At 35.6% G+C, this 16,257-nt stretch overlaps 1 protein-coding gene across 1 annotated transcript in view; it reads left to right on the forward strand.

Moving 5' to 3' along the window:
• LOC145692755 (phenoloxidase 1-like) overlaps positions 1–8,343 on the forward strand; it is an 82,190-nt gene extending 73,847 nt beyond the window's left edge. The window contains exons 12-13 of the mRNA XM_081768197.1: positions 158–393; positions 7,907–8,343. Of these exons, the coding sequence (XP_081624323.1) occupies positions 158–393; positions 7,907–8,143 (473 nt within the window). The 3' untranslated portion in view covers positions 8,144–8,343. The remainder of the gene's footprint in view (positions 1–157; positions 394–7,906) is intronic.
• Positions 8,344–16,257: the final 7,914 nt, after the last annotated feature.

Raw genomic sequence — 16,257 nt, forward strand, 5'->3', positions numbered from 1 at the left:
TAAGCTGACAACGAAAAACCCGAAACACAACACCCTTAAGTACAAGGCTAGTTAAAGCAAATGTGGCTAAATTTGAAACAAAATTAATATACGTATATAGCCTTCAAATTTTTCAAAATGTACATTTTCTGATCACCTTTCGTTCAATACATTTCAGTGAAAAACAACCCGAAAGTGAGTACTATAATGCGTGGATCTGACCAATCATCGGTGACAATTCCCTTTGAGAGGACTTTTAGAGATTTGGAGGCTCGTCCTACTGACACCACTCAACAGCAGATGTTCAACTTCTGTGGCTGTGGATGGCCAGATCACATGCTCATCCCCAAAGGCAACCAAGAAGGCTTTCCTTGTGAGCTTTTCGTGATGATTTCTAATTTCGAAAATGACAGAGTAAGTAAAGAAAGAAATACAGGATGTTGTAAAATATGTATATAATGACTATGTTTGTTTTCCGATTAATGAGTGACTGTGAGAAGGAAATATCTCGCACCACAGTAACATGACCTGAATCCCATGAACTTTGGCATACAAAGAATTTTGAAATATGACAAAAATGCTGTAAAATTCTGGATCATTCCTATGAGCGAATAATTACTATAACGGCTGCTCTGAACTGTAACATGTTGAACACAATCCTAAGAAACTTGAAAATACATTTTGGAGATGATATGATCAGAGTAACGCCGACATGTGCAAGATCGAAATATTCATAACAGTTTAATTGACAGGACTGGAAAGGGAGAAATGTGAATATATAATTTTCGCATTAGAACGCTTCGACATAGAACACACATTTGAACATCCATATAAAAATTAAGCTGTATAAGATTCGGAATACTACTAGTTCACCTTTTAATTACACAACAATTACTGTAATTAATCTGTAGTACTTTATTCACTTGTAGTTTGCGAAGCAGTAGACTACTAGTTTTGAGATATAGCCTCCAGTCCTGCACACTTGGTTAGGCCCTTCGTAGGCCAAAGGTTGGCTGGCCCAATGTAGTTTAAAATGAATGACGTTTAACCAACAATTTATTGTAATTTATCCAGCAGCTTCGACCTCGAACTTCTTATTGTATTTTACTTCTTTCGGAGAAGCAATGTTAAAATGGTTGCATATGCTCTACAAATCGGCGAGTTAGAATGTACACCCAACGCTGCCATTTGGTTAACCTACCATTTCCCCACTGTTGGGCCTGCTGTATTTGCTGTTAGGGATGGCTACGTGTAGTTAGCTCCAAAGTAGTTGTTGATAAAAGAAAATATAATTTCTCTTCTCCCTTGATCAAGTTATTCTCATCATATTTAAGCAATCGTAAACAAACTGTTATGTACAAAGAGTATAAAGCAACTGATTATATTGTATATTGTGGAATTCCACACGGTTCCAACCTAGGTCCGTTGTTGTTCCTTTTATTCATACATTATTAAGTGACAAATTGCAATTTTTGCGGATGACCTCAAAACATACGGTAGAATAAAGACCATTAATGACTATCTCAATTTATAACACGACATGGAAAATCTTACTAACTGGTGTTCTCTTAACAAACTTAATGTAAATATAAACAAATGTAACATTTTATCGTTTACTGGGAAAAAATCAGAGTTTAATTACTCAATAAATCAAATCTTGCTAAATAGATTAAATTCAGTCCAAGATCTTGAAGTTACATTTGAGACGAAACTTACATTTAATAACCATATAGTGAACATAGCTAATGAATCTCACAAGATGTTAGGGTTCATAATTAGAACTGGAAAGAAGTTTAACAATATTACCACACTTAAAAAAAAAATGTATTATTTCTATATCCGATCAAAACTGGAATATGCTGCTGTGATCTGGAATCAATCGCAACAGCAATACCGACACAAACTGTAAAAAAATCCAATCTAAATTTACCAGATACTTGGCATACAAGAGAACTGGTATCTATCCATCTTATAAGAACTAACTAACATTAATAGACAACTTCTGTATCCGTACAGTTGAACAAAGGCGAAACGTTGTTAGATCTGATTTTTCTCCATAAAATAGTACAAAACGAGTTTAATTGTACGAATCTGATATCGACACTAAATTTTCATGACCCGAAACTTAAACTCGTCCTGATAACTCTGGCCTGTTCTATTCCAAAAAGCAAAGACAACGTATTATTGAAATCACCAATCTGGAGCATATGCTCTTTTTATAACAAAATATGTATAGAACACAAAGAAATTGACATCTGTAATATGAACTATATGTTTAAGAAAACTATTGTAAATTTATTTTGTAATTCATCAACACTATAATTAGTCCGGGATCCACAGTACATGCCCGTAAAAATTTGTGGGTGCACGGAGTTTTATTATTGCATCGTGTTCTTTTACCTCTCGCTTTCTATTTTTTCTTGGGTAGACATCTCTATTATAGTCGCTTATCTCCACAGACGCCATTTTCCAATATGGCCGTCAAATAAGCAATCAACATACATAACTAAGGAACTAAGTCACCTAGGAAAGTTATCTTGGTGTCAAATCGTAGGTTTTGAAGATCAGAGAATTCAAATATTATCTTAAAATTGCGATATGTTGAAATTCTGATGCATAATATAGCCAGGGGCGTACGCAGAAATTTTTTTCGGGCGGATCCAAAGCTTTTCGGGAAGTCCAAGTTCAATATGAGGATAAATTGTATTAAAATCGGTCATTAACCACTTCCCGCCGAGGTCCTAATCAGAAAGAATTCCAAGATAGCCTTCCATGGATTATCTGCGGAAATATTTAAGCTATAGTAACTGAAGTGCGTGCAGTAAAGAAGTTTTTTGTGTGTGAAGAGAATAAGGCCCACAAATTTGTGGCAGTCACAAATTTCTTTCAAGATGAAGATTAGATCGTAGCCGATGTACTCGCCCATGGAAACTGCATAAAAGCTTACCTTAGAAAATATGACTGCCTGTCAAGTGTTAAAGAGCCGAAAAGTACAAAATTGTTACAGAAATTCCAGTTATTCAAGCAAGCAAAACAGTTATTGATCCTTTGCTCAGTAAGGGTTATGGCTTCACACTTTCTAAAATTAGGAAGCTGATGAACAACTTCGATGACAATATTCCAATTTATAACAATGAGATGAAGACATTTTTGGTTAGGGAATATGAGGACAAAATCAAGTTTTGTCCATCAAAAAACCGAAAGGAACCCTTTGCTTGTATGTGAGTTCAGATGTTTTAGCCCAAATGATTAGATCTCACAATGCCGTAAAGACTGCAGGGATACTTCTACATAATGCTACTAAGGAAGTATATTTTAACTTAAGCGACAAATTCTATGATTCCACAGACCTTCTATAATGCTGGAAGATGGTGACGATGTCTGATGTATTACCATTCTTTCATCCCTATTCAATATTAGCAAAACACACTTACTCATGAAAGCAGCAGGAGACAGTGATGTCGCAAACATCGATAATGATAATGAACTGGAAGATTATGTCATTTCTGATACTAATGCACTATAACGAAAATCTTTGCCACTATTCTCTCTATACCAAATAATGTATTATCAGATATGGCAAGGTATGAAGAAAACAACACTTCATATGATGGTGGCGCACACAATTTATGATCGATGGAAAAGTAAAACGTTAGTAATTTCCTTAAATCGGGTTTGTGTTTCCATTAGCTACTAAGATTTAATAAGAGACATAAATTTACTCTCTGCGTACTCTGTAAAAACCTATGAAATTGCTGACACACCAATACCAAGTCATTTTAACTTAGGAGATTTTACAACATGAGCTCTTAACAACTTCGACTTCGAGGACAAGTCATTGCTCCTCACAGGTGCGTTTGAAAAACATCATACTGCCATGGTTCTTTTTTCAACATAAGACATCAGAAGAGATCCACAGGAAGAAAAATATTTCACAAACTGTACTGATGAAGAGAACTTGGAAACTTCAGTGTGAGCTACGGTGTCGAAACCAAATCTGGTCTTCCCAACAACTTTAAAATTGCTGAAGATGTTGGCATTTATGTATCTGATGAGGCATCCACATGTGTTCTAAAAACTGAGTTTGTTATTTCTCTTACTCGATGTGGTGCGTTTTTAGGCAACACTCAGCATGCACCACCAAAGTGGAGCAGTATACACTCTTTAATTTCATCCGAGGTTGTACCAATTAAATAAGTTGGGTTTCTGTCAGTTATTTCATCCCCAGTTACTGATTACGCTACTGTTTGTACTTTGAATCTGTGAAACTTTGAATCTGTGAAACAACAATTAAGACAACCCAATCTTCCGGTCTTCTGCGGCGAAGGAGTGTTCTGTACAGTTGTGGACATAGTTCTAAATAACCCAGAGGAATTTTATGATATACACTGTATTGCCAATGCTTGGAGTATTTCATTGAACAAAAGTGGCTCTACGGTGTGCTGGGAGGTACCTCCTTTGAAGCGGTTTTGATGATGCTCTGGTTGAAACAGAGAGCTTCGGAGTGAATTCAGTTAAGAGTGTACTAAATGAAAAACATTCCCCCCCCCCCGGGTGTTTCAAGGAATGTTAATTGTCTCTGAACCATTGAATAAAATGATTTAGGGATGCTTTCTGGGGTGATAACGAAAAGGAAGCATATAACAATTTGCATAAAGAATTAAATCAGTTTCGACTGGCCTTGCAAAATAAAGAAAAAGGAAAGTGTAAATTACTTCACACTCAACTGTTAGTGTCAAGTCAAGCACTAAGAGATTGCTATTTAAGATTTGTGAACGAATGTACCGAGAAATCGGAACTTTTGCAGTTAACAAAATGACAAAATAATATTAGAGACTGTAAATATTGTGGTTGCTCAAATGTTGTGTATTATGTTGTTTATAAGTGGGAAATATTGTAAGAATACTCATTTGTTTAGTCACATCAGCAACTTTTCTAATGGTTTTTTTTTTTTTTTTAGATTAATAGTATTTTGAACCATTAACAAATAATAATTCATAATGATACTAATAGCACAATATTTGATGTACTGCTTTTACATACAATGTAAACCATAAGCCATTTTGTATATCAACTTTGTTTTCGCATCCTTTTAAGTTAACATAGACAGGGCTCCAATGTCTGTAATGAATACAATACACCATATATACAGGGTGGACCATTTTGATTCATCCACGGGAATATTTCGGAAACTATATACCGGATCAAAAGAACTTTACAAAGAAATTTGTTTGTAACAAAGGGAGACTTTTTCGTGTACTCTTTATACCACCAGATTGACAAGGTTGCATTTCAACATAAAGTTGTATTTTTTCAAATGTCACTACGTCAAGTTATTTCAAATTTCAAATCTACATTTAAAAAGAAAACAAGCAATACCACACTTATTATTCAGGGTTGTAAACTAGCAACACTACAGAATTACAAACATTAAAAACAACCAAACTTTGAAGATTTCTAAAATAATGATAACGCAAGTGAGACGAACGGGACAAGGCATATCGAATGCACCTTAGTGTCAAATACTATCAATATGATCTGACGAATTTCGAATAATTGGAAGAAAATTACAAGAAATTGAAAATTGCTTACAATGTCGTACTTTTAACAGTTTTTGGCAGTTGTATTTGCAACAAGTTCTCATACTTACATGATTTTAAGCAGTCTTGCCAACTTTAACATTAATTGCCATATCTCTCCAATGGTTTCAGATATCAAGTGCTGTAAACGGAATTATTATCTTCATGCTTTTTGAAAAGAACTTACATAATTAGATGTGATGGTTATCTATGCAATTTTTCGAAATGAAGCCTTTTGAAAAAGTCAAATTTTTAATTTCTTATAATTTTGTTTACATTTATTCGAAATATGTCACATCGTTACTGTAGTACTTGACACTAAGGTACATTCGATGTGTCTTCCCTCGCACCTCACTTGCGTTATTATTGTTTTAGAAACCTTCAGAGTTTGGTTGTTTTAAATGTTTGTGATACTGTAGCGTCGTTAATTTACAAAACTGTACAATAAATGTGGTATTGCTTGTTTTCTTTTTAAATGCAGATTTGAAATTTGTAATAACCTTAAGTAATGACATTTGAAAAATACAACTTTCTGTTGAATTGGCAACACTGTTCATCTGGCGGTGTTAAAGAGTAGGCCAAAATATGTCCCTCTTTGTGGCAAACAAATATAATTGAAAATTTTCCTTGCTTCGATTTGTTTTTCAAGATATTCCTGTGGATGAATTAAAATGGTCCACCCTTTATATATAAAATGTATTGTTTCTCGGTAATATATAAAATACTTCGATATATAGCAATTTTATAGTAATATTTGAATTCCCTGACCTCAAAAACCTATGATTCGACACCAAAATGACTTTCCTAGGTGACTTAGTTCCTTAGTTATGTATGCTGATTGCTTATTTGGCGGCCATATTGGAAAATGGCGTCTGTGGAGATAAGCGACCATAATTGAGATGTCTACCCAAGAAAAAGCAGATAACGATAGTTTGAAGAAGACGATACAACAATAAAACTCCGTGCACCCACAAATTTTTACGGACGTGTATTGTGGATCCAGGACTAAATTGGGCTATGTCTGTTGTGTTGACGACAAATAAATAAATAAGAGAATGTACACTCATGTCCAAAATGATTGTCGCATATCTATCATTGTCTTCCTGTAAGATAATTTGATAATGATTTTGCATGGTACTTTTAATACTGTTACTATATGTATAATCGGCAAATGTATATTTGTGGTAAATTTCATAGGAAAAGAATTATAAATACGAAAATTAGAATGAGTAAAACAAAATGTTGCTAAATGGACAAGAAAGTTTTATTTTCGTTACATTGTTCTTATTTACTGATCTTTTAACATCAAATTTGCCACATACATGTCTTTGCCAATTATACACATACTAAAATTATAAGTTAATACCGGGCGAATTCGTTATCAAATTATGTTTCTACAACAACATATTTATAGACATGCGACAATAAATTTTGGACATGAGTGTACGTGCCTATTTCAGTAAAATTCTTCATGAACCGGTTGTCAAATTCAAGTAGTAATAACCCCAAAACGGAGTACAAATTTTTATTTATTTATTTTTTTTAAAGGAGTTCTGTTTGTCAAAAATTCCGTTATATATTTACTCTGTCCGTGTGTCAGTCCATCCGGAAGGCAAAAAAAAAAAAAAAAAAAAAAATCCTCAAGAACCCTTGATGGGTTACCATAATTTTGGTGAGGGTGTAGAGCGGCAAAAGCTGGGAATCGAGCTCGTTTACGGAGGTAATATTGGGGTCTATCAACTGCATGCGAAACAAATAAAGCACTTCTAGCGTTTACATTCATCTTCATAGAACAAACACGGTAATTGATAGTCAGATGAGAGCTACTGCAATCGAATAAGTGTCCCAAAAGCACATTTCATCTCCATCCTTAGCTCTCTTCTAAAACCGGAAGTGATAGAAATCTACTACAACTTCCGGTTTTTTAAATATTGATCTATATATAGAGCTAAAACAATAAAGAGACTGCTAGAAGCGGTGTCTTGCAATCAATGTAGCGTTCTAAGAATAGGTGCAATATTCTCTCTTTATTCTCTATTCAAACGGAAAATGGCAAAAATAAACAATTTCCGGTTTTAACGTTAGTTGCTATAGAGTTTAAACCGTAATAGATAGCAAGAAGTTGTTTTCTGCGTCAATTACGCTAAGCGCCCCAAGAATATATTTTATTTTCACTCTAATCTCTCTACTAAAACCAGAAGTAATATAAATCTACTATTACTTCCGGTATCACGTAATACAAATCAAATTCCTTTCCGTAATGTACACACGACACTTCTACTTGTTTCTTGTGTATCAAAAAGATGAAACAATCCTTACCTATACAGTACACTTCATTTAAATTTTAGGTTCAACAAGCTGCTCGCGGTGGTGCGTGTAGCGATGCAGTGAGCTATTGTGGCCTGCGAGACTCGTTGTTCCCTGACAGACGATCCATGGGCTTCCCCTTCGACCGCATGCCAAGAGACGGAGTGGATACGTTGAGCCAGTTCCTTACCCCCAACATGAGGGTACAGGACGTAAGTATCCAATTCACGGAGAAGACAGAACCCCCACGTATGGGCAATGTGGTGCCCAACAATTAGGATAACTTAAACTCAACAAAGAAGTGATTTCTTTGTTATAAGCCTACATTTACTGTGTGTAGCAATTTTAAATTCTGTTGCTATTATATACAAATTTGTGTTGTTAATTATAAAAGAAAATTGTTGCATTGTTAAAAGTTTCTTGTAGTAGTCTATTATATTTCTCTTGTAACTTTGGTTCATTACGTTAAATTTAATAAACTCCACAAAATACTGTATTTTGTATTGTTACTAAACCTTATATTCAGTGGCGTATTTACGATTTTGTTTCGGGGGGGCTTTGCCTGAAAATGTGGAAATTCTGCAAGATATTTCATATACTTTACTATAGTAAGTAAGATTTCGGGGGGGGGCTTAAGCCCGGAAGACTCCCCTAAATACGCCAGTGCTTATATTCTATATTTTTTATTTCTTTATTTTGGATTTTTCGTCACTATTCAACACCAAAACTATACAGAGTGGATCGTTAAGGTATGTAGGCAAACTTCAGTAGGCGATTCCTTATGCGAAATTTATTCAAAGAGTACCCGGCCTTTTTAATTTTTTTGCGTGAACCACGTGAACAAATATAGTTAGAGAGGGATGGTTTTATACAAGATCCTAATGCAGATTCTTGTTTGTTTGTTTGTTTTTTCTGCAGAAGAAGCCAATTGCCTTCAGACTGCCGATGACTGAAGAGATGTAAGGGGTTGTTCACAACGCGGTAGGGGGAAGTAAAGATTCATTCTTGCGTTACGAAATGTGACAAGGGGGCAGGTGGGGGTTTACACCTTCGTAACATAATGCCTTTTTTGCTGCAATATTTATTCCTATGTTTATATAAAATATTTTAACACTTTCAGCCCCAACCCTGTTTGAGTAAATTTCATCCCGGGACCAGACTACAGTTTGCTATGAACACTGTCAGCTCATGTGTATCTATTTGATACACGTGGTCCGTCAGTAAACCCTCACTGTGTATCAAAAAGATACACATGGGGCTGAAAGTGTTAAACAAATAACTTGATTCACTTCTTTTCTTTTTAATAAATAAATAAAGAAGATTTCTATTATTTTCGAAAATTGCGAACATATAACCTATATAAAATAAATCATGCAGAAGGGATTCGAAGACGCTACTAGACACCAGCATGGCTAGTGATGAACCCTGCGTGCAGTGGCGTATTTACGATTTTGTTTCGGGAGGGGCTTTGCAAACTTTCGGGGGGGGCTTTGCCTGGAAATGTGAAAATTCTGCAAGATATTTTATTTACTTTACTATACTAAGTAAGATTTCGGGGGGGGCTTGAGCCCGGAAGCCACCCCCCTAAATGCGCCACTGCCTGCGTGTATTACAATACAATAAAACCTTTTTGTGGCTACCGCAGCATTGCATTTACGGCACACGAAGCTTTTCTGAAGTTAGATGTTAGCGATAGTAACAAAGGCTTAAAAGTGCCCTCGCGTTCCCACTAGTATCGCTGTTTCTGAGAATATGATTCAATAGTTTTAATTTGAATCATTATTCACTGTATTCTAAAGAGTTTCGCATGTGAAATAGAAGAAACTCTTTCTCGTGAAATATTTCCGCGACAGAATGATCCACAATTTGCAGAGCAAAATGAGATATTAGAAACCAAATTCGTCAGATATTAATCTCGTACTAATTTTTTTCTTTGGATTTGAATTTCCCTGGAGAAATCGAGTTTATTTGTATTCTGACACTGATTTAGGATAAGAATAATTTGAAAAGGGGTAAACTGAAGTCCAAAGTCTCCAGAGGATGCTCGAAAGCTTGTTCACAAATTAGATGCCCCTGCTCCTCCACGTGTGCAGCAGCCACAACGAAGCAGTGGTCGATGAGATCTTTGCATCGTTGGCACTGGCGAACTTCATCCCGGAAGAAGAGATCGATGTCAGTTCTTTGAATCCTGTTTCACCTGCTTCTTCCGGCCGTACTTCCTCTTTGCCAATCATGGATGTTCTATAAGAATAGGTTTGATATCCTTGGGAAAGCAATATATAATATCGAAGAATTAATTTGGTTAATTAAACAACCTATTGCGATACTACCAATTTTTAATACTTTGATTTGTTGACAAAAAAAAAAAAATAGACTACAAATTTAATCAGAATACAAACATTTTTATTGTAATAACGCCCAAAATAATCAAAATTGGTTAAAAAAAAATGAAAAAGTGTTACGTGACAAAGGGAGGAAGGGGTTCGGCTTTGCGTTACAAAGTGTGACAAGAGTGATAGGGGGGGGGGTTAAAAATTCGTCAAAAATAGCGTTAGTCCTTACATAATAAGTGAACGGTACCACTGAGCTAGGACTGTACTTGCTTCGCTTGAGGAACATTCCACAGACCTGCAGCATATGAATTCAGTAGTGGATTAAGGGCTGAGCCTATAGAGCCCAAGTTCATTCCCCCCTTCAAAATCCCACTCTTTAATACTAAAATATAGCAATTAACTTATTGTAGGCTTCAGACCCGTGCTAATTTTCGTATCACTAGAGTTGTCTTCTTCTACTAGTGTCTACACGATACGTATTTTGCGAAAGAGTGAGCTACTTTGGGCCTCTATTAGAAACCAAATTATTAGCTTGTGGTGGCAATTCCTTGGAAATATCTCTGTCATTACTTATAGCAAATCTAGGAGGTTTTCCAAATCTCCTTAACAATAAAACGTTCCTCTTCTAATCAATTTGGGCTCTCTGAGATACTAAAAAGTCATTTCCTAACAACATTAGGGAATGACAAATTTCGTGTGGAAACGTTCTTCCCGATCATAGATGAACTCACTTCAGAGTTACAGCGAAGGGCAGCTCAGTACAAAAATCTGCACGAGACTTTCGGGTTTCTTACCAAATTTAACTCTATGAACAAAGAGGATATAAGCCGAGCCATCAGTGATTTTATTCTAAAGTACAATGGTAACGTGTACTCGAATTTTTACAAAGAGTTTCATCATTTCTTATTGTAAATACAAACTCTTATTGCTAATGAGAACGGCCAAAATATAAGTGCGAGTTCTCTTACAGCAAGTAAAATACTTTTGATGTTATATGAAACTAACTTAGATACAGTTTTCCCAAATATCTGCATTGCGTACAGAATGTATCTGTCTCTTTTTGTTACAAATTGCACTGGCGAAAGATCCTTTTCTAAACTTAAATTGTTAAGATGTCCAGTGAGGTCTAACATGACGCAGCAGAAACTCAATGCTCTTGCCCTGTTATCTATTGAATCATGTCTGGTCAGAGAGTTATCGTTTAATGACATAATAGAATCCTTTGCAGAGCAAAAATGTAGGGAGAAAACTTTTCTAACAACGTAGATTTGTACAGCTTTATATATGATTTTTCTCTTACTCTATTAGCGTTTTTACAGGGACTGTTGACCATTTGACTTGTATTTGGCATGTGTGTGTTGTTACATTGCAGTATATGAGCATTTAACTGTTAATAATGAATGTAATTAAAGTAGTTATTGCAAACTTGGAGCACATTAATGTTACAGCATAGTTCTCGGCGTTTCGATAAGCCTATGAGGCTGTAGAAGACAGTAAAGAAAATTTATGCGCTGGAATTACTCGTAACATAGGGCCCTCCTTGAAATAGTCGGCTCCAGGGTCCTAAAAGCCTTAATCCTCCCCTGTATGAATTACCCCCCTAACTTAAAGGATCTTGATCCTATATAACATTATGGGATGTTGTAGAACGAGCTCTTCGCACCATGACTTCTGCATCGACATCTGTGGTCTCATTGTGAGATACCATTAGGAATATATTGCATCAGATCCCCGTGGAAACATACCAGTAACTTGCAGAATCCGTGACACGACGTGTCCAGGCCGTCTTTCGAACAAAAGATGGACCAACAAGATATTAAGAGGTGGTCGGAATTCAGTGAGCACTCAGTGCATAATAGCATATGCCTACATGTTTCTGTAAAATAGTGCCTCTACATGGTACTAAGCATTGTTGATGCTGCTGCCTGGTCATTGACTGGTACCGTCTATCTTAAAATTTATTTTAACTGATTATTAAATTCTTTATGATTTTTAAATTATACTTCGTAATACAATCTATGGTACTACTTGGCACACCAATGTTGCGACATATCCTTTGGGAACCACTGACTTAAACTATAAATTAAATTCGTTTACAAGAAAGGTTTCTTTTCATTTGAAGTAATTATAGTTTTAATTTTATTATTTGTAATTTATGCAGGCCCGTATTTAGGTAAGTGCTATTCTGTGCTCGAGCACAGGGCGGCAAAATTTTGGAACTTTTTTTTTTTTTTTTTTTAAGATTCACAATAAAGAAATATTTAAAACTAACAACCCGCAGAGTCCCGCGCAAGCGCGAAAATGTGTTTAATTCGCTCTAATTACAGTAGTTACTAATTAGCTAGCTTATCTGGTTTTTAAAAAGTCATTTTCTCACACCCCCACGCCAAGGAGTGAAGATGAACTTGAATATCATGAAAAATGATACCACTAAACTCAGCAACCTCGAAAACTATGAATTCAACACTAATATCTGTCGTTTTCGATTACTTTTAAAATCTCGCTTACCTTGAAGTTGAATTGGATTAAAACTGTCACTATTCATCTCAGCGACCCCAAAAACTATGAATTCAACGTTGATCGTTTTCGATTATTTTCAAAATGCCTCCATGTTATTCTTATGGGGACTTTGCACCCCCATATCTCAGCTCAGGTGTGACCTAGGGGCCTGGAACACAGTAGCGTAGCTAGAATTTTTATCAGGAGGGGCCAATGAAAGGCCCAAGAAAATTTTGAGGGGGGCCATCTCCAATGAATGAAAAATTGTATTCACCTTTATATATATATATATATATATATATATATATATATATATATATATATATATATATATTGTTATGTATGATGTCTTGGTTCTGGGATTGGCGTAGCAATTGTGTACACTTTCTTTTGTGAAATCGTAATTGAGATCACTTCTTCACTCTCCACCCAGTATTACAAGGTTGGTTCGGAGTCCAACTCTCTTTTAGCCTCGGTCTCGAAACGTCGTTGGCCCACTGGTTCGAAGATGATGAGAAAGCGTACTAAAGTGGTAGAGCTTGGTACTAGGAATCGAAACCCAGGTAACACTTGAAGACTGTGAGTTGAATCTAACTAGGTGGGATAGCTTGACCGAATCAAAGAGACCATTTCACTTTACTTTTTATTAAAAAAAAATAAAAATAAGAATACAAATCAATTTAACAAAATCGGTTACTTGGAGTTACAACTTGGAAGTTTTTCTACATTATTCGAGTGGGAGCACAACCCAATAATACTCAATGGGTGCTAGAAGGTTTTTATGCTAAACCGCGAGTTATTGAAAATAGTAAAGTGTGAACTTTGTACATCGCAACTTGCATTGGCCCGAAAGGAAAACATGTTAAGTCTCGAAGAGGGAATGTGGTCTCAGATTGATGGGACTTGAAAATAAAACTCATATTGATCACTAAACAATCTCAAAGTGCTCATCCCGTGTGGAGGGGGAACTTAGAAAAAATTAGCACATACCTGATTTTTATGAAGAGTGTCCCGAACCAAAGCGAAGTTCACTGTTAGTCGTCCGTCCGTAGAATCAACCGGTGCGGCAGACAAGCCTCGCTTATAAAGGCGCTTCGTCCCACGCATTTCTGCCTTTTCTGACGTAGCTCGAAGGCGACGTCACGAGCCTCATCGAGCATGGGAGAGACTTCTTCACGCGCATGCTCAATAGTGGTTAAGACTTCTAGTATTTCTATGATTTCTTCTCTATCACGCCGGGATTGAAATTCCTATTGTACATCTCTTTTTACAGTTTTTTTTTTATACCTGGTTCTAACTACATAATAGATTTCATATCTTTATTGCTCTCGTGGTGTTCCCTAACTATTGCCTCTAGGACCCAGCTCTGTGATCTGAGTAAAATCAAAGCTAGGGTCATACCACTATTACATGCGTGTGGTTTGGTGTCAATGAGGCATCAGGTTGATAATTCAATCTGGACCTCACCTGACTCCGTTCTCCCTATTTCTCTTTTCCCTTACTGCACACACAATTTGAAACGCGCGGGCGTCTCGCCCTATAATTTGGAGTCCGGCCTAGGACTTCGAGGCACAACTGTGTAACAGTTATCCGCCGACCTCGGTAAAAAAAAAAAAAAACAAACAAGAAAAAAAAATGTCGAAAGTTATCTTTCTGGCATTTTTATTCGGTTACAGAAACGGTTGTCCAAGGCAAGTTGCTGGGAGTTAAAGGGTTAATATAGAACTGGCCTTACGTCAGGCGTTAGGAACTAACAACAAACTTTCTTGAGGGATTGGAGATTATGCACGACTAAACTGCAAAAGAGCGTGATTGTAAGATTTCATGTGTCATAACTAACTATAGTACGTATAAATGTTACTCAATTCCATTAACAACTCTTAGATTAAAACTCTGTAGGATGAAACCTTACAACCATGGATTCCTTCTAGCTTATAGTTATCAAAAGGTTTCGTATGAACTCACCATAGTATTTTTTTTTTTAAACCAATTCCTAACCATATTATTAAGTATGACTTCGAACCGATTATGAGTACGACTTCTACTATTATAAAGAAAATTCAACATTACATACACTCAAACAAAACAAATAGCGTGAAGCGCTTTAAAGTTGGACTGTGATGAACGATAAAATTACAAGAATAGTTCTCATTGTTTATAGTATAAGCCAAATGGGAAAACATGCAATGATCTAGAAATTTTTTTTTTTTTTTTTTTTTTTTTTTAAACTTACTGCGGGGTTGTGCTTTACAGTTTGTGAACAACATTTCTTATGTTGTTTCAATATACCAGTTATACTTCATAAATCATAGGCTATATTCTACTTTCCAGAATCAAATGAATATTTTATAACCTGTAATGTGTTGAAAGTATTTGAGTACTCCCTTGAGTAAACCTTTGAAAATAATTGAGTACTCCATTACATATCTGGCAATATATTTATTTGTAACATAGAAGCGATTGCATACTAAATGTTTAAACCGCATATGTAAAATAACTTGAGTAATTAACAACTAAAGTTTAAAACAGTTGCTGAATGCTTAATAAATGTTATAAGTGCGTCTGTACGCATTTTATATTAAACTCATCCTATTGTTATCAAAAATGCATCTCACATTATTAGTTATTGCTCTTTATATTAATAATGCAATAAAAATGTAATATATGACAAACTTACTGTATAGCTCTGTTCTATACAGGGTAATCATAGTATGTACATGTGTTTTTCTAAACTTCTACTCAGCTTGATTGCTATTTCGACCTCGATTTGGTTTCTCTCATCCTGTGTGGTATGCTTTACGCTACACACATTGATATTTTTCGTATACTGACAATATTCAGACATTACCAACCAAGTAGTGCATTTTAGCGCACTTAAGGATTACATATAACAACTCTAGACTTCTTTTCATGAATCCATGAGAGGTTGTGTTAGAAAAAAAAAAAGGGGGAGTCTGAATGGTTAAAATACTGACCCTATGGTTAGTGTGTTAGCTTATGCCCTAATGGCCTATGGTAATATCAGATACAAAATCTAATAACCAGGGATGTAGATACATTTGCTATACCAGGGGACATGTTTTCTTGCAGGGGATTACATAACGTTTCTTTATAATTAGGGGGATTATTAGGGGGGGGTTTATAGGTTAGTATTGTTAGTATTCCTATTCCTATAATTATTAACATCAGTATTGGTATCAACATCCGTATTTCATGTCTCTTTTTTTTTTTTTTTTTTTTTTTTACACTATAACAGGCAATCGAGAGGGATTTCTTTGTGGTTACAAAGGAAATCTACGAAGTCAAGTTACATCATGTTTCATAATGTTAGTGGAGTATGTTGATTTATAGAATAGATTTTACACGCAAAAGGTAACCACAACATAAGCAATGGTTGATATGTTTTTAAAGCACACCGGAAGTATGTTCCGTTCGTCTTTAAATCTACTAGCCTTGACTGATAACCAGCCTCGGTTTCCGTTGTGGTGAACTTTTCTGTTTTTAAATCTTAAATACCTAGTGTAAGTAATTTTAGTTATGCGGAGAATAATTCTATATGG

Source organism: Thermobia domestica, chromosome 8 (genome assembly GCF_964235325.1).
Source record: "Thermobia domestica chromosome 8, izTheDome1.hap1.1, whole genome shotgun sequence".
NCBI lineage: Eukaryota > Metazoa > Arthropoda > Insecta > Zygentoma > Lepismatidae > Thermobia > Thermobia domestica.